Raw genomic sequence first — 17262 nt, 5'->3', positions numbered from 1 at the left:
GGGAGCTGTTTCAGAAATGGAGGATCATGAGGCCCTGTGGCATGGCCTAGTGGCTAAAGTCCTTGCTTTGAACATGCCAGGATCCCATATGGGTGCCGGTTCTAATCCTGGCAGCTCTACTTTCCATCAGCTCCCTACTTGTGGCCTGGAAAAGCAGTCGAGGACAGCTCAGAGCCTTGGGACCCTGCACCCGTGTGGGAGACCTGGAAGAAGTTCCTGGATCCTGGCTTTAGATCAGCGCAGCACTGACCATTGCGTCGCTTGGGGAGTGAAGATCATTGGACAGAAGATCTTCCTCTGTCTTTCCTCCTCTCTGTATATCTGACTTTGCAATATAAATAAATAACTATTTAAAAAAAGAAATGGAGCATGCTGGACCCAAGCAGGTTACTGTGTGGGATGCTTATAGGCACAGTAAGTGGCAGCCTCAGCCCCCTTGTACAGCAGTGATTGTAACCGTGCGGCCAGAGCGACTCCACTGGGGCAGAGCCCACGTGTACAGACAGGCAGGCGCATGTGTCTGAGGCGTAATCCTCATAGCAAACCACGGAACGGCAGAGCCAAGACATGCTGTTGTTGAGTTCTGTTTCCTCCCTGTGCAGTCCTCAGTCTGTCGCTCGGGCCCAGCGACCAGCCAGGCTCTGCCCGCTCCTGAACTGATGCTTCTTGCCTCTCTAGCACCGGCCCCCTTGCTGCCAAGCTGCACGGCGTCCTCACTGACGAGGCTTTTGAGTTTTACTGTAGCCAATGCCACAAGCAGATCAACCGCCTAGAGGACCTGTCTGCTCGCCTGAATGACCTTGAGATGAATAGGTAACTGGTGCGGGGCTGGCCTTGCTTGCTGGTCCAGGGTGAGGGGGACACTGTGGCCCACTGCCCCAGCCTGAATGCCTGACACGGGGAACACTCACTCGGCAGGATTGACATCTCCCCACATGCATGGCCCTCCTCCTCGTCCTAGGGACGCTGTGCAGCCAGCAGGTGCAAAAGGGGACTCCCTGCCCTTCCCTGGCGGGCTTTCCTTGAGACCATAGATATATAATTGGATCTTCCAGAACCAGTCTGAACAGCCTGGAGATGTTTAGAGCCAAGGTGTGCATGCTCAGCAGGACCTTCTCCCAGCTTTGTCTGACTGCAACAGCTCTACCCACTCTTCCTGTCTCATTCTGCTCTCTCCTGTCTGCCCTGATGCAGGCCTGGCTCTCCATAACAGCATGAACACCAGGGACAAAGGCACCTGTGAGGTTGGCCCACACGGGGAAGGGCCTAGGACAGAGGGGGCTGGGCAGCTGTCTGGAGTTTGTATACCTGTGCTCCTGCTGAGGCCCCTGCCTCCACCTGCCTACACATCTTTAGGGCTTCGTCCGAAGCTGGACCCATTGTTGACAGCTGGTGCTGCAGTCCTACCCATAGTCTAGCTCAGGTGTGTTTTGTGTCCTTAACAGTGAGCACCTGGCAGTCAGAGGCGAGGGATGGGTCAGTGTTTATGGCAGTCGAGGGTGTCTGGTGAGCCCAGCGGTCCCAAGAGCGTTTTTCCTCTGGTGTATGCTCAGCTGGTTGTAGGTGTGGGATGGTCGGTTTCTCTTGGGAGGAGATTGGTGCTCCTCCTGAGAGTTTGGGAGTGAGGAGTGTCATCTCCATGGGTGAATGTGGGCTCAGAGACATGTCTGACCTCTCATTCTTTCACCATAGGGGCAGTCCTTCACACCAAGAACCTGCCCGGGGGGCATGCCCAACTATGCCAGGCTTTATGGAGGCAGAGATGGACACAGATGTGCCGAATATTAGAGGGTATCTGTTCTCCCTAAGAAAGCTGTACTGAGTTAAGTTTGTATCAAATATGTAGTAGAGTTAGAGCAGGGGGCTGCAGGTCAGCAAATCTCCAGATATTCAGTGGAGGGCAGTAGGATCTGTCCTTGTCCATCCTGGGTCAGAGCGAGCTTCCTAGGTGTAGTCAGAGGTGTTGATTTGAGGTGCACCTGCTTTGCCTATTGTATTTTCTGAACATTCACTTTTTGGGAGGGTGCTTTACAGAGGAAACTTGCCATGTTAGTACTGCAGTTGCTGAGCTGCCAGTCTAGACCTGCAGGCAGATGGGTACTCGAACAGGCTACCCAATGCCACTGACTCTGGCCTCTCAGTGGTATTCAAGTGGAATTCAACATGTGTGCAGGGACATGCTGCCTTCAGGAAGCCGAGACCATGGCCATTGGAGCAACTGAGTGGGAGGGAGGCTTTGGGCACAGTGAGAAAGGGGTGCTAAGAACTCTGTCTTCCTCTGACTGGGAGAGTGTGGTAGAACAGGTGCAGAGCAGAGTCTGCCCAGCCACCCTCCCTGGGAGGCCTTCCCTGGCCTGGGTACTGTCCCTCTCTGGCACCTGCTACCTGTGGATCATCGCATCACAGAAAAAATGTGAGGGGCCCGGTCCTGTGCACAGAGCTGCGGGAAAGGAGAAGTGCAGTGCTGAGGGGCAGCTGGCAGCTTGTGTGATCTTGGGGAGATACACAAACTTTGGGCTCAAGGATGGGATCATGGTGGTGATGTGAGGGAAGTTGGGCACATGGCCGAGCCAGGACGGTGTCCCAGCGACCGCATCTACTGCCCTGTGTCGGGGGAGGCCTCCCACCTCCCTGCCCCAGTCGTGCTGCTGTGTGGTGTCAGCACCTGGCTCAAAGCCAGGGACCCACGACAGGGTCACATTTCCTGCGGCCTGCCATTCGGGGGGGAGTTATCTTCAGTGTTGTCTACCAAGGCCAGTCTGTGAGCGGAGCTGGCAGGAGCTAACTGGGGCTCCTCAGGCAGGAAGGCGTGAGCTGGCCGAGGTGTCTGCTGTGCAGGCATGCTCCGGCAGTTTCCCGGGGAGGGACCTGCATGCTGTGTGGAAGGGTGCCTATCCCCATATCTCTGTCACTTTTTCCTGTTTCCTCCCATCCTCCTGTCTGACATGATTTTCCTGTTTGCTTTGGTTTTGTGCAGTCCGATGAAGCGGCTCTCCAGCAGGAAAGTGGCAAGGTAGGCAGTCCCGTGCTCTGGGTGAGTGGCCCCCTGAAACACTTCCCCGCCCCCGCCGCTGGGAGCCTTTTACAAGGCTGCTCTCCCCTGCAGCTGGTTTTCCTCAGTCTGGGTTAGAGAGTTGGCCTGGTGGGGCGGGGGTTGTGAGAGTTTTCAGGGTGTGGGTTTGGTCCCGACTGGCCACAAAGTTGTCTATTCCAAATGTACTGTCAGGTTTTTGCAGGGGCTGGGTGCTGTGCTGCTCCCGCTCTCCACACTGTGTCTTCTGTAGGTCATCCCTGAGGTGGATTGGCTGGGGGATGGGGTCTTGGCCTCTCAGAGATGGGTCTTTGAGGGGCTTCCTGCCTGCAGGTCCTGGTCCGTGGAGAGGTGGGCCTCACTCTGACCCCAGAGGTGTTTCCTCACATCTCAGTCTGGTTGCCGACAGAGGATGGCCATGCCAGTAGTCATTATCCCCCTTCTGAGTGGGGGCTGCATGACTGGGTTAATTCCCTGGGCTGTCACATGTTCTGTCCCCTGGCTCTCTCCAAAGGCTGCAATGGCCAGGGCAAGACCTGGCCAAAGCCAGGAGCAGGCAGCTTCTTCCAGGTCTCCCACATGGGTGGAGGCACCCAGACACTTGGACCATTCTCCCCTGCTTCCACAGGCATTAGCAGGGAGTTGGATCAGAAGAGGAGCAGCAGGGAATCAAACCTTTGTCCTTGCGGTGTGCTGCAGTTGTAGTATAGGCAGCTCTGACCCTCCTTTCTGTTTGTCTCCATGTTTGTCTAGCACAACTTCCTGTAGCTGCTTGGGGGAGGAGATGAGGGGGTAAATTCCTGAAATCTTATTTTGAACCTGAGGTTGCTGTGGAATTCTAGGTTGTGAGTAGGTTTTTGAAGTTTTTATGTGTTGATTTATTTGATGGGCAGAGACAGAGACATACATGGAAAGAGATTTTGCATCGCTTAATTCACATGCACGCACATCTCCTCATGGATGACAGGCACCTGTATGCTGGAGCTGCTCACATGGCACAGGTCTCCTCATGGATGACAGGCACCTGTATGCTGGAGCTGCTCGCGTGGCACAGGTCTCCTCATGGATGACAGGCACCTGTGTGCTGGAGCTGCTCACATGGTGCACGTTAGCAGGAAGCTGGAATAATAAGTGGAGCAGGGATCTCAGAGTAATGTCTCAGCCCTGCCTGCCCCCCTCCCTGAGCTTGGGAGCAATGTGCCTTTGGTATTGCAAAGGCACCACCCAGTACCTTCCATGGCCAGCACCCATCACCTCTGTGGCTAGGAGCCCCATCTCCTTCCATGGCCAGGAGCCCTGTCACCTTCTGTGGCCAGGCAGGTGTCTGTCACCTTCCGCCCATTACCTTCCAGAGCCAGGCACCCATCTCCTTCCATGGCCAGGAGTCCTGTCACCTTCTGTGGCCAGGAGCCCCGTCACCTTCTGTGGCCAGGTCACTGCTGAGCTGTCCAGTGCTTCCTGGTTGTGGTTGCTTCCTGATAGCTTTCTCTCTCAAAGCTCTTGGGTTTCTTTTCTTTTCCTTTTCTTTTCTTTTCTTTCTTTCTTTCTTTCTGTCTTTTTGTCTTATTTATTTATTTTTCTTAGACAGGCAGATTTACAGAGAGGAGAGACAGAAAGATCTTCCTACCTGGGAGATTGGCAAAAGCTCCAAGCTTCAGCCTGCCCCAGCCCTGATCACTGTGGCCATTTGGAGGGATCCAGTAAGCGAGCTTCATCTGCTGACTCACTCCCCAGAGCCAGGCAAGCCAGAGCCCCAAGCTTCCTCCAGCTCTTCCAGTGGGGCAGCAGCCCTAGGACTTCATCCATCCTAAATTGGAAGTTGAGGGGTCGGCGCTGTAGGGGGTAACTTTACTCAGTTGCTCTATAGGTGCCATCTGAACCCTGACTGCCCCCATGCAGCCTGCATCTGTCATTTGCTTTCTCATCTCCAGGTTCCTGAGTTCTCAGCTGGCACTGCTCCTGGCTGGCAGAGCTGCTCTCTGTCTGTGCTGCTGTGGCTGCTCTGAAGGGCACAGGGTTTGCAGGGAGCAGAGATGTCATTGCTGTACCTTCTTGCTGGATGCCATTGAGCTCTTGGTGTCATGCTGAGTTCTGTGACTCAGGGCTGAGTGTCTGTGATGGGCTCCCTATCAGCTTGGCATGTCCCTCATATGTGTTAGCCGCTGCCTCCCAGCCTCCCCTTACTGATCCAACTTTTCCTGCACTGATGGCTTTTGCCAAAAAATAACAACAAAAAAAGACTAGGCACAAAATAGGTGTGCCCAGCAGTACATTTATCTGTGCGTACATGCTTGTTCATACATGGTCTCTTTAAGAATTTCTTTGTGTATTTGAGAGGCAGAGTGACAGAGGGTACAGATGGGGAACACAGGGAGGGTGCGCCCATCCCTGAGTCAGTTCCCTCATGGCTGCAATGGCCAGTGCTAGCCTGGACTGGAGCCAGGATCCCCAATTCAGGTGTCACGGGCCCACATAAAGGTTCATCTGCTGCCACTCCACATGTGTCAGACAAGGAGCAGTCCATGTTTGTTGCAGGGGCTACAGGGAGCAGCTTGGCCCGCACCATGGCTGCTCGGTACCGGCTCCAAGCTTTGTACACTTGGTCAAGATAGCTTGGGGCTGTTGAGTGCAGCATGTTAGCCTCTGCTTGGGTTCTACTCAGACCCATCCAGCCTCATTACAACCTGCATTATGACCATGACTGGGCAGCAGGGCTCAGGGCATGTGTAACATCAGGCCTGCCTGTCAGCAGACACAGTCCTGTGGTCCCTGGGGTAGACAGAACTCAACACACACATGGCTTGGGGCATGGGCCACTGGAGACCTTGATGTAGCCCATGTCAGTGACATTGTGTGTGGGTGTACACATTGGGAGAGTACTCCTGGTGGGTGTGGGTGTACACTGTGAGAAGGGTGCCCCTGGTGAGTGTGGGTGCACACACTGCGTGGGTGCCCCTAGTGGGTGTGGGTGTACACAGTGGGTGGGTATCTGGTGGATGGGGTGTACACAGTGGGTGCCCCTGGTGGGTGTGGGTGCACACACTGCAGAAAGCTGTTTGTACCTGCAATGGTGCACACACACACAACTGAAGTGCTGATGTTCCATTGTGGAGTCGTCTGGACCTAGGACCACAAGTGCCTTTTTCCCAAGTGGGTGGCACCCACAGGCTGGTGGTCTGTGTCCCCTGGAGCTGGTGCTGCAGAGCCCCAATGCACCAGGCAGCTTCCTCAGGCTGCCTGGGCCATGCTCTGAGAGCAGCCCCACTGGGACTCCTTGGTATGGGTTTCCTCAGATCCTAGACTGTCACGACCATGAAGTGTGTAGCTGGCATGTGCGTATGTGAGGATCCTGCATTTGTGCTGAGGAGCCTCTGGGGAATGGCCATTGTTTCCTACAGTGGAAAATGACGTCAGGACAAAGTACTCTGCTCCCATTGCCATCAGGGAGACAGATTTGGTGGGGCCACAGGTATCTGGGCCGTGAAGCCCTTTGTTGAGCCTGGGGAACTTGAGCCACCTGGGCCCTTGCTTCCTCTGCAGAGGGCCTGGAAAGTGCTGGTGTGCACAGAGCCGCTCACCTGGTTACTCCTCCTCCTCTTTGTGTGCTTGCGCAGATACCTGCACCATTCGGGGGTCCTGACCATGGATGCCCTGGAGGAGCCCCCGCTAGAGCCAGTGGAGTGCCCTGAGGAGGACATTGCTGACAAGGTAGGGGCAGGGTGCCTCCCAGAGGACAGGGGTATGTCCAGCTGTACACGCGGGACACGGCCAGGGCCGCGGGTCTGGGGAAGAGTCAGCTGAAGCGCAGCACCACGGGTGAAGTGCAGGGGTACTCAGAACTGGGTAGAGGGAGGGCCCCAAGACTGGCAGCAGTGGGGACAGATCTGTCCTTGGGGGGGGGGGTGCATCAGGTAGGCAGACACCACACTGTGGTCAGAACCAAGAGGTCGGAGTCCACCTGGAGGCTGGAGGGGGCAGGTGGCAACAGCACATGTATAACTTCCCAATTCTCTACCTCCTCCCCTGTTCTCTCCTCCCCTACCCTCACCTCCTCCCTGGCACTCCTCCTCCCCTGCCCTCACCTCCTCCCTGGCACTCCTCCTCCCCTCCCCTCACCTCCTCCCCTGTTCTCTCCTCCCCTACCCTCTGCCCTCCTCCCTGGCCCTTCCTCCTCCCCTGTCCTCACCTCCTCCCCTGCCCTCACCTCCTCCCCTGCCCTCACCTCCTCCCCTGCCCCTCCTCCTCCCCTGCCCTCACCTCCTCCCCTGCCCTCACCTCCTCCCCTACCCCTCCTCCTCCCCTGCCCTCACCTCCTCCCCTGCTTCCACTCCCACAGCCCCTTCTCTTGGTATTGCTGATATCTTAGTTTTCTTGTGCCTGTTTCACACTTCTGTCTCCCATCTTATTTTGAGCTTCCTGAGACACAGGTGTCACTGTTGACTGTGGCCCTGCTCTAGGCTATGTCTGGCAGAACAGGCCCCTTCCTTACCACCGTGTGTGCCAGTGTCAGGAGGGTGCTGCTGAGCTCCAGGTGACTGAGGCAGTACCAGGTGGTGGCAGCTTACATACCTTCCTGACCCCATGTGTTTGTGGTCCACGCCCGAGGCTGTCCCTCTTCTGACTGAAGCCACAAGACGCAGCGTCCCCTGTGGTTCCTCTGGCCTGAATCTCAGGCTGTCCTTTCCTTACCCAGGTCGTCTTCCTGGAAAGACGAGTGTCCGAGCTGGAGAAGGACACTGTGGCCACTGGGGAGCAGCACAGCCGGCTGCGGCAGGAGAACCTGCAGCTGGTGCATAGGTGAGCTGCTGCCTTTGCCCGCATCGAACTTTCTCTACCTTGTCAGGTGGTGTCCCATCCCCAGGAGCTGGCAGCACAGTTCCTGAACTGGGTGGGCTCCACACAGAGCCCAAGAAGAAAGCTACAAATGTGATCCTTGCCACTTCTGGACAGTAGGGGATGTGCAGGTTGCAGTACAGGTGGAGTCATACTTGTCATTGTGATAGCTGTCGCTGTACCCGAAGCCTACTGGGGATTCACTTTCCAAAGGTGGACAGGGCCACCTGCAGTCACCTTGCACCCCCACCACTTCTGCATCTATACTGTGCTGGCTTGGTGACCCGAGCTGATCCCTTACCTCAAGGACAAGGAAACCCAGGGCTGCAAAGGAGGGCATCCTCACATCTGTGCCACAGAGCAGGAATGGGGTGCTGGGCTCAGGGGTGCAGCCTTGCCTGGCTGCACAGGCACAAAAGAAAGGAGACTGGGAGCTGAAACTGGACCTGGGCAGGACACAGGAGCTTGCCTGCTCGGGGGGCCAGTGCTGCAGCCTACTCACGGGCACCTGGTACCAAGCAGTGCTGTCCTGCTCCTCATGCGAGGCAGGTGAGCCTGCAGGTGTGACCTCATGGGGCTGGGGAGACCTGAGAGCACCTGTGGGATCCATAGCAGAGCACCTCTCCCATGAACCTCTGTCTCGCCAACCTGCCTCTCTCCACCACGTGCTCTTGTGAGCTCAGGCTCTGAGGAATTGGGCTTGGGGCTCACAGCAGGGCTGGGCCCAACCCACACCGCCTGTGTTGGCAGCAGGGTGTTCACACCATAACCCAGTCACCCTAGCCAGACAGGACACCTGGCTCCTGCTCCGGCCTGCCACCCTGCAGCTTCATCAGGTGATTCCACTCTGAATCCCAAGGAGTGCAGTGCATCTTGGAAGAGACAGAATGTGCACTGCATTTAGACCAGTGAGAGCCAGTCCTCTGGAGTGGACCTGGGCTTGTTAGCCATCTGCTGACCAAGACCCTCTACTGGGGAAGTTCCTGCCTCTAGGCCTAGCTGCAACCCTGGGGAGGGTCTGGCCGCCCTTGTCCTCGCAGGCAGCAGAACAGAGCCTTTATCTGAGGCACCCTGATACGATGCCAGCCTCGCTAGCAGGGTCCTGACCAACGAACCACAAGGCTATTGCCTTGGTCTGCATTTCTAAAAATACTGCTCCTGAGGTGACCATCAAGATTTTGATCTCATTGCTAAGCCACGTATGCAGTGTGTCTCACGTTGCTGGTCCAGGGCTGTGGTGTGAAGGTTACACATGGTGCCTCACTCCTGCTGGCAGTCCACATGTGCAGCGTGTCTCACTGCTAGTCCACGTGTGCAGCACGTCTCACTGCTAGTCCACGTGTGCAGCGTGTCTCACTGCTAGTCCACGTGTGCAGCATGTCTCACTGCTAGTCCACATGTGCAGCGTGTCTCATTGCTAGTCCACGTGTGCAGCACGTCTCACTGCTAGTCCACGTGTGCAGCGCGTCTCACTGCTATTCCACGTGTGCAGCGCGTCTCACTGCTAGTCCACGTGTGCAGCGCGTCTCACTGCTAGTCCACATGTGCAGCACGTCTCACTGCTAGTCCACGTGTGCAGCGCGTCTCATGTTGCTGGTCCAGGGCTGTGGTGTGAAGATCACACATGGTGCCTCACTCCTACTGGCAGTCCCTTCTGAACCATGTGCAGTTTCTTGGCATATCTTGGTATGCTCAACTCCCATTCCAACAGGATATTGCACAGCTGCCAGGCATTTATTTCTATGTAGCGTGCTCCTGCTCAGGGGACTGTCGCCTGGGGAATCCCACCTGCCTTCTCGGGTTTGTCTGTCAGTGCCTGCATCCCAAATCATATTTTCTTGTGTGTGTGCTGTGGAGGACACCCCCTGAGAATTGCCTCACAGGGGTGGGTGGATGCCAGATTCAGCTTCCTGTGGCTGTCCCCCCACAATGTCTCCAGCTGAGGGTTTAGCTGGATGGGGGTACCAAAGTGTGCTGGGGTTGGACCAGGCCAAATCCAGGAGCTGAGAAGTGACATGTGTGGCAGGGACCTAACATGACAGTATCACTCTGCTTCCAGGACCTCCGTGAGCAGGGAACTGGAACGTTCTATTGAAGTTTTAAAAGACTGATTTATTTTTATTGGAAAGGCAGATCAAATTTACAGGGAGAAAGACAGAGAGAGAGGGTCTTGCATCTGCTGGTTTACTCCCCAAGTGTTCACAACTGCCAGAGCTGAGCCAATCCAAAGCCAGGAGCCACAAGCTTCTTCTGGGTCTCCCATGCAGGTGCAGGGCCCCAAAGCTTTGAGCCATCCTCCCCTGCTTTCTCAGGCTTCGAGCAGGGAGCTGGATGGCAAGTGGAGTAGCCGGGGCATGAACTGGTGCCCCCTATGGGATGCTGGAATTTGCAAAGGAAGTATTAGCCAGTTGTACTGTAGCACTGGGCCTTCTTACCAAGTTTCTACTGTTTATTCTCAGTGTCCGTTTCCAAGGGTTTCTGTTGCCTGGTCCTCCCATCTCAGGCTGAGGACTTCAGTCCTCAGAGATGCGCATTACGGGGCCTCTCCTGCTGTGTTTTCTTGGAGCCCTTTTCCTTGTGCCTGCCTTGGTCCTGCCATGGCTCTGAGGAGTAACGTTGGCATCTGGTCACTCCTTCCCAGGGAAGGGAGAACTCTGTATCCATGGCTGAACTTGGTCAGGGCTGGAGTCTTTCCGCAGTGGCCATGTTCTGTCTTGCAGGTGTTCCTGAGGACCAGGGAGGGTCTCATGACCCGTGGACATGCTCCCATCCCTTTTGACCTGACCTGAGCCAGGAGGAAGCCTGGAAGTGGGCTGGTCTGCAGCCCAGCTCCCTGCCTTGAGGGGCCTGAGGAGTGCTCTCCCCTGTGGCCAATAGGGCTTGCGAGTGCCAGCAGCCAGTGCTGAACTGGACACCATGGTGTGAAGTGGGCACCGTGGCCTCACATACACCCTTGGGATACACGTCCAGGGCTGACTTTGCTCTGGGCAGACTGCAGTCCTTGCCGAGGGAGGTGACATACTTCACATGTTAAAGTAAATGTCTGATTTCTGGAAAGTACAGTGGCCCTGAGACCCCAGTGCCTTCTGGCCTCCTCAGAATCTATGGGTATGTATAGTGCCTGTGCTGGAGTACCTTACGAACGGGCATGGGTGGGCTTGGACCTCTGAATGTACCCCATCCCTGTCTGTGAAGGAGTGCCAGGTGGGCCAGGGTGAAAAGAACAGTTCCCTGGGCTTGAGATGCAGGCTGTCAGGGCCCTGGGTCAGCTCTGGTACCCCTTGCCTTGAAGAGCTAATGCCCTGGAGGAGCAGCTCAAGGAGCAGGAGCTGAGAGCCTGCGAGATGGTCCTGGAGGAGACGCGACGGCAGAAGGAGCTGTTGTGCAGGCTGGAGCGGGAGAAGAGCATCGAGATCGAGAACCTGCAGGCCAGGTGGGTGGGGCCCCAGCAAGGCTGAGCCCCCGTCATGCAGGTGGAGACCACCAGCACCTGCTCTGTGCTGTCCCCCGGGCATGAGAGCAGTCCATCACTGGCCTGTTTCAGGTCTGCTTTAAAGATTCACTGCTTGTTTGAAAGAGTGATGAGAAAGCGTGGGGGTTCAGCAGTCAGGACTCAGAATTGGTACCTGGTATGGGATCTGTGTGGCACCGCAGCACTGGCTTGTGTGTGTCCCATGGTGCCTACACTGCCTTTGGAATGTGGGGTTGCCAGTTTAGAGCCAGTGGAGTTGCTGCACTTTGGTGCTGGCCCTTGAGGGTGTCCCATGGAGCCTGCGCATCTTTTTGGGGATCCCTCTCTCCCAGCCCAGGTTCCTTGGACTGGCACTGGAGACACCCACCTCCTTGTTTGCCCTGGCCCAGAGGGGCAGACACAGGAACGCAGGAGGGATGGGGTGGGGTCTCAGGGGGCCCCTCAGGTTGTCTGCAGGGCTGGTCTCCCCAACTTTTCTAACAGATTTCCTGCCTGCCCATGCACCCAGTCAGTGCCCCTGTGCCCTGGGCCCTCAGGGCTAGCTGCAGAGCATTGAGGTAAGGGTTCTGGGCTGGGAGAGTCCCCCATGGTATGTAATATCATGTAATATCATGCATACTGCAGAGAACTGGAGAGACGTTCCCAGACTGCCTGGGCCAGGGGAGACAGCCCTGAGTGAGCCTGGTGCCTGTGGGCTGAGCAGCAGGAACGGGGAGACGGGCTCCCGATCAGGCAGCACCATGTCACTCTGCTCTGGGGAGCAAGACCAGCTTTTTTTTTTTTAAATGAAGATATATTTTTACTGATTTGCGAGACGGTTAAGAGAGAGAAAGATTTCCCATCTGCTGGTTCACTCTGCAAGTGGGTGCAGTAGCAGGGCTTGAGCCAAACCAGGGCCAGGAGCAAGGAGCTTCATCCGCGTCGCCCTCGTTGATGACAGAGGCCTAAGCCACAGTGCCAGCTTTTGCTGCTTTCCACAGTCACATCAGCAGGCCACTGGGGCAGAAGCAGAGCAGCTGGGTCTCGAACTGTTGTCCCATGGCATGCTAGCATCAGAGGCAGCTTTACCCACAAGGCCACAGTGCCACCTAACACGAGTTGCTCTTGCAATTATCACTGAGGGGAAAATCCCTCCAGGGAAGTGTATCTGCCAGCTGCGATGACGATGGACTGATAACTACAGTGTGTTCTCCCTGTGCATTGGAAAGCGGTGGCAGGCACAGCCACTCCACATCCCTCACACACGTGAGCTGGCTCAAGACAGCCGAGGAGGCCAGAGAGCCGGGCATGGGAGCACCAGCTCCTGCCAACACACAGCGAGGCTGCTCCTGTTCCCCAGCCTGCAAAAGAGCAGCACACCCCACCCTCATGCCTGGCTGACAGCACACCGAGCTGAAGAGTCCTCACGAGTCTTGGAGACTCGGACAGCCCAGCCCTAATCTGGGAGTGTCACACATGGGGGACAGAGGAGCTGGGTGACCATGGCAGCACTGGGAAATGCATAGTGGAGCTCAGCTGGTGTTGTGTCCCAGGTGAGTTACGCTGTGACATGTGGGATGTCGTATTGAGCAGTAGCAGTGTGAGGGGGAGCAGGAGCAGGCGGCTCCTCAGTGACCCTAAAACTTTTTCATAACCCAGGTGTGGTCCGTTGGCCTAAAACACTTGGGTGCCACAAGGACCAGCCATGACAGTTGGAAGCATCTTTCCTTTAAGACCCTGGGTCACAGTTGCCCCACAGAGGCACGTGTCCCAGCTTTGCTCTTGTGCCCCAGGCTGCAGCAGTTGGACGAGGAGAACAGTGAATTGCGGTCCTGCACACCCTGTCTGAAGGCCAGCATTGAGCGCCTAGAGGAGGTGAGCTGCCATGCCATTCTCAGCCCCTTCCTGTCAGGAAGCAGGGCCGGATGCTGCGCCAGGGGACCCAGAATGGGGAGGAGGATGGGTGATGAGTGCCCGCGGCGGGTGGGCATGTGTGTGATGTTTGCCCACGATGCATGCTCTGTTCTTGCAGGAGAAGCAGAAGTTGCTGGATGAGATTGAGGAGTTGACGCTGCGGCTCAGGGACGAGCAGGAAAAGAAGAGGAAGATGAGGGACAAGCTGAGTCAAGAGAGGCACCAGTTCCAGAGGGACAAGGAGGCCACGCAGGAGGTGAGTGGGGGTGGGGGGGCGCCTGTTACGGCCTCTCTGGGGACTGTGCTGACTGGGCCTCCCTGTCACTGGCAGCTGATTGAGGACCTCCGTCGGCAGCTGGAGCACCTGCAACTGTTTAAACTGGAGACGGAGCAGCGGCGGGGCCGCAGCAGCAGCGCTGGCCTGCAGGAATACCACACACGTGCCCGGGAGAGCGAGCTGGAGCAGGAGGTCCGCCGGCTGAAACAGGTGTGCCTGAGGCAAGACGTGTCTGTTGGGGGCGGGAGAGGGTACAGGGAGGTGTCCCAGCTCATCTGGACACTGCTGTGTCCTGCAGGACAACCGCAGCCTGAAGGAGCAGAATGATGAGCTGAATGGGCAGATCATCACGCTGAGTATCCAGGGCGCCAGGAGTCTCTTCTCCACGTCCTTCTCCGAGTCCCTGGCCGCTGAGATCAGCTCCGTCTCCCGTGACGAGGTAACTCCTCCCCCGCCCGTGGGCCTGTGGGCTGCACGGCCAGGGGGCCTGTGCTCATGGCATACTCTGCTTTCAGCTCATGGAAGCAATCCAGAAGCAGGAAGAGATCAACTTCCGTCTGCAGGACTACATCGACAGGATCATCGTGGCCATTATGGAGACCAACCCATCCATCCTGGAGGTCAAGTAGGGACAGAAGGCCCAGCCTGGGCTGGAGCTGCGACCAGTCACCCCCACAGCTGCTCAAGCCGCAGGCACACGAGGACCCTTTGTGCATTTGGGCTGGGGCACTGCAGGGCAGTGGAAAAGCAGAAGAGGCAGGGGTGCCCCAGTCTGGAATGCACAGCAGGGAAGATGTGGCAGGGCCATTGTCTGCTTGGACCTTGCTGGGGCCCCCAGCCTGAGTTGGTGCACTGAGAGTTTCTCTTGCGTTTCTGTTCAACAGACTCCTGGGCCTCTGCTGAGAGGTGGTGACAATTTCTGTAATGTCCTTGCTGGTAGATCCCTTCTTCCACTGTCCAGCCCTTACAGGCAAAAAGAACAAAATGGGCCCCCACCCAAGGTGCTGCCACTGCCCCCAAGTGCCCATATGCAGTGCCGCCCATGCCTGGGTGCTCTGGGGTACCAACCTGCATCTTCAAGTTGGAAATGATGGTGCTGGAGAGTCAGATGGATGAAGCGGGCACCAGCCGGATGAGGCCACTTCGGTTCTGATTCTGGCCCCAGGAGCCTCCTCACCATGCAGCCTGTTTGTGACCCAAGTTTGGCCAAGGTAACTCTTGGGGTCTCTGGCCCTCCTAGGAAGAGCTGGGCAGGAGCCTGAGGGGCCCCCCTGCTCTGAAACCAGCACTTGAGATGCGGACTGGTGGAGCTCAGTCCCCTGGAGCAGGTGCTGCTGCTCCCCAGCGGTGGCCAGAGCTGGCCTCCCAGAGTCCACACTCCCTGTCCCTCGCTGTCCAACTTAGAAATGTTCTTTCCCAGGGAGGGCGGCTCTGCAGGGCCGCAGGAAGCCAATGGGGAGGTGCTCACCTGTGGGCAGGAGCATTCCTGGATGAGGCCTCTGAGCCAGAGCCCGGCCCAGGATGCCTGTGTGTCCTCAAAGGCCAAGCCCACCAGGCCTGGCCACCTGTATGTGTCCCTCCTCCCGTCATGTGGCCCCTCTAAGAGATGTTGCCTCATGTTGTACATTTTTGGGGAGGCTTGGGTGTAAATCAGTGTAAACATTGAGGAGAGATTTTTCTATCATGTAGAGTAGGTATTTTTTATAGATTGAAGGTTGATCAATTTTTTAACACTTTCAAGAGAGAAAACTATGTGTATACACATGAAATATATATATATGTATGTATGTATGTATATTCTATAAATACCAGAGCCCTGCCTGTCTGTGCCCACCCCACGTGGGCCAGTGCCTGTAAATACAAATGCCAGGAGACCACCGGGAGCACTCAGCACTGCGCCCACTGAGTTATTCAGGATGTGCCCCTCTCTGGATGCAGGGATGCCCTACATCCTGCACTACAGAGTAAAGCTGTTACTGTAACCCTGAGGCCGGCTCCTTCCTCTGCAGGGATGTGGGGGCGGGGATAGCGCCCAGAGACCCCACCTGGCTCCACAGGCTGGCCAAGCCAAGCCTCTCCCTGAGGCCCCAGGACTTAATGCCCCCCTGGCTGGGGCCTGGATCCCAAAGTTATATGCTGAGGAGTGCAGCTGAGACCAGGGAAAGCCCCCCTACGAGGGGAGATCCCCTGTGGGTCACCAGGGAGCATGGAGAGGGTAGGAGTGTGCAGGATGGTGGGGAGGCAATCCCTTGAGGGCCACTAACAAAGCCCCAGGGACACTCCATCTGAGGTCACTGGTCAGAGCGAGAGCAGGCCTGCTGAAGGCTTCAGAGGCCCCCGTGGCCACAGCAGTTAACAGGGCAGTGTCCATGTCTGACAACAGAGGATGCTGGGAAAGCTGCCCACCCAGCCTGCTTGTAGGTGCTCCCAGCTACAGCCCTCAGGCCAGCAGGTGTCCACAGTCACCCTGCCCAGCTCAGGACCACTGGATACTGGGAGTAGGACTAAGGCAAGCGGAGCAGACACATCTCCAGTGCCGTGTTCCCGTCCCATCTGTGTCCGTGCACCGCTTCCAGGCAGCTGCAGGACCTGAAGAAGCCAGAGTGGGGATCCATGGTGATGGCCAAGGATCCATGTTGGTACCCCACCAGCCTGGGGCACCTCTGATCCAGGCTGCCCCTCGGGCAGGCAGGGCCTCCGCGCTCACCACTCACTGTGTGTGTCTGTCTCCAGCCCAAGGGAGGGACACGTGATGAGCACTGAGAGAGGGTTCCTGGAGGCAGCCTGTGCCAGCCCGCTGGGCACCACAGCAGAGTTCCCCTGGCTAACTGGCTCCTGACATTGCATAGCAAGCTAGCACTTGCACATACCAAACCCTCTTCAGGTCTGCCTGGTGGAAGAACAGTCTGCTAGGGCTGCACGGGGCCCACTCCAACGTGTCTGCTGAGAATGCCGGAAAGGAGTTGGTCACCTTGGCCTTTCCGTGCCCCGAGAGGCCTGGAGAAGGTTGCACAGAGCCGGAATCCACCCATTGACAGAGGACCTGTACCCAGTCAGGGTCTTCCCTCGGGTGGCAGGAAACCAATCACTCGAGCCTCCCAGTAGCCAGAGCCAGGACTTGACCCCAACACAGGGTCCAGGCATCTCAGTGGCAACTCCTAAATGCTACAGCAGCCAGGGCTTGAAGGATAGCACCAAGGCAGCTGCCCCTGGCGTGCACACAGCAGGAAGCTGGGCACAGGAACCCTGCTACTCGGATGGGCAGCATCTGAGCCAATTGGCCGGGCCAGGGTTCCAAAGGTGGGCCCTTGAGCTGGCCTTGGCTGCCAGTCACTCCCCAGACCAGGTCTGTGGTGTTGGCTGCTATGGCCCTATGCCCTGGAACAGAGCCAGGCACCCAGGTGATGCCCGAGGTGTGCACCCTCAGGCAGACATGCCCGGGCAGACACTGCCTGTGGGAGCACTACTCCCAGTACCATCCCCTTGCAGGTAGCAGGTGGAGTTCCAATCCCAGGTCCCCTGCCTCCTGTGGGGGACCTGGGCCAAGCCTGGCATGAGCCAGCCTATGGAAGATGGCTTTGTTTCAAATAAACAACCAGAATAAGTGACCTTTATTTCTGTAATTGCGATGGCAGCTTACTGCTGACACAACACAAGCCCATGGCCCCTGGCCTTCCCCCTCAGCTGCTGAGAGGCCCCTGGTGCCCTGAGAGCTGCCCATCTCGGAGGAAAGGCCTCCTTTCCCACAGCCACGTG

General features: G+C 56.9%; 1 protein-coding gene across 6 annotated transcripts in view; it reads left to right on the top strand.

Moving 5' to 3' along the window:
- Window positions 1-16587, top strand: part of RAB11FIP3 (RAB11 family interacting protein 3) — a 39898-nt gene extending 23311 nt beyond the window's left edge. For 2 of the 6 annotated variants that reach the window (XM_040973643.1, XM_040973640.1), the window contains 9 exons: window positions 2978-3013; window positions 6646-6739; window positions 7725-7828; window positions 11157-11297; window positions 13109-13190; window positions 13348-13485; window positions 13561-13716; window positions 13805-13945; window positions 14022-16587. In XM_040973643.1, coding sequence (XP_040829577.1) covers window positions 2978-3013; window positions 6646-6739; window positions 7725-7828; window positions 11157-11297; window positions 13109-13190; window positions 13348-13485; window positions 13561-13716; window positions 13805-13945; window positions 14022-14135 — 1006 coding nt within the window. In that variant the 3' untranslated portion in view covers window positions 14136-16587. Of the gene's footprint in view, window positions 1-678; window positions 814-2977; window positions 3014-6645; window positions 6740-7724; window positions 7829-11156; window positions 11298-13108; window positions 13191-13347; window positions 13486-13560; window positions 13717-13804; window positions 13946-14021 lie in introns of all 6 variants that reach the window. The other 4 variants (XR_005883209.1, XM_040973641.1, XM_040973638.1 and 1 more) reach the window with 4 other exon arrangements.
- The last annotated feature ends 675 nt before the right edge of the window (window positions 16588-17262 follow it).

Source organism: Ochotona curzoniae, unplaced genomic scaffold, assembly GCF_017591425.1.
Source record: "Ochotona curzoniae isolate NIBS_2020 unplaced genomic scaffold, NIBS_Ocur_1.0 contig_2321, whole genome shotgun sequence".
Lineage (NCBI taxonomy): Eukaryota > Metazoa > Chordata > Mammalia > Lagomorpha > Ochotonidae > Ochotona > Ochotona curzoniae.
Note: the sequence above shows the minus strand (reverse complement) of the source record. Positions and strands in the feature narration are given on the sequence as shown.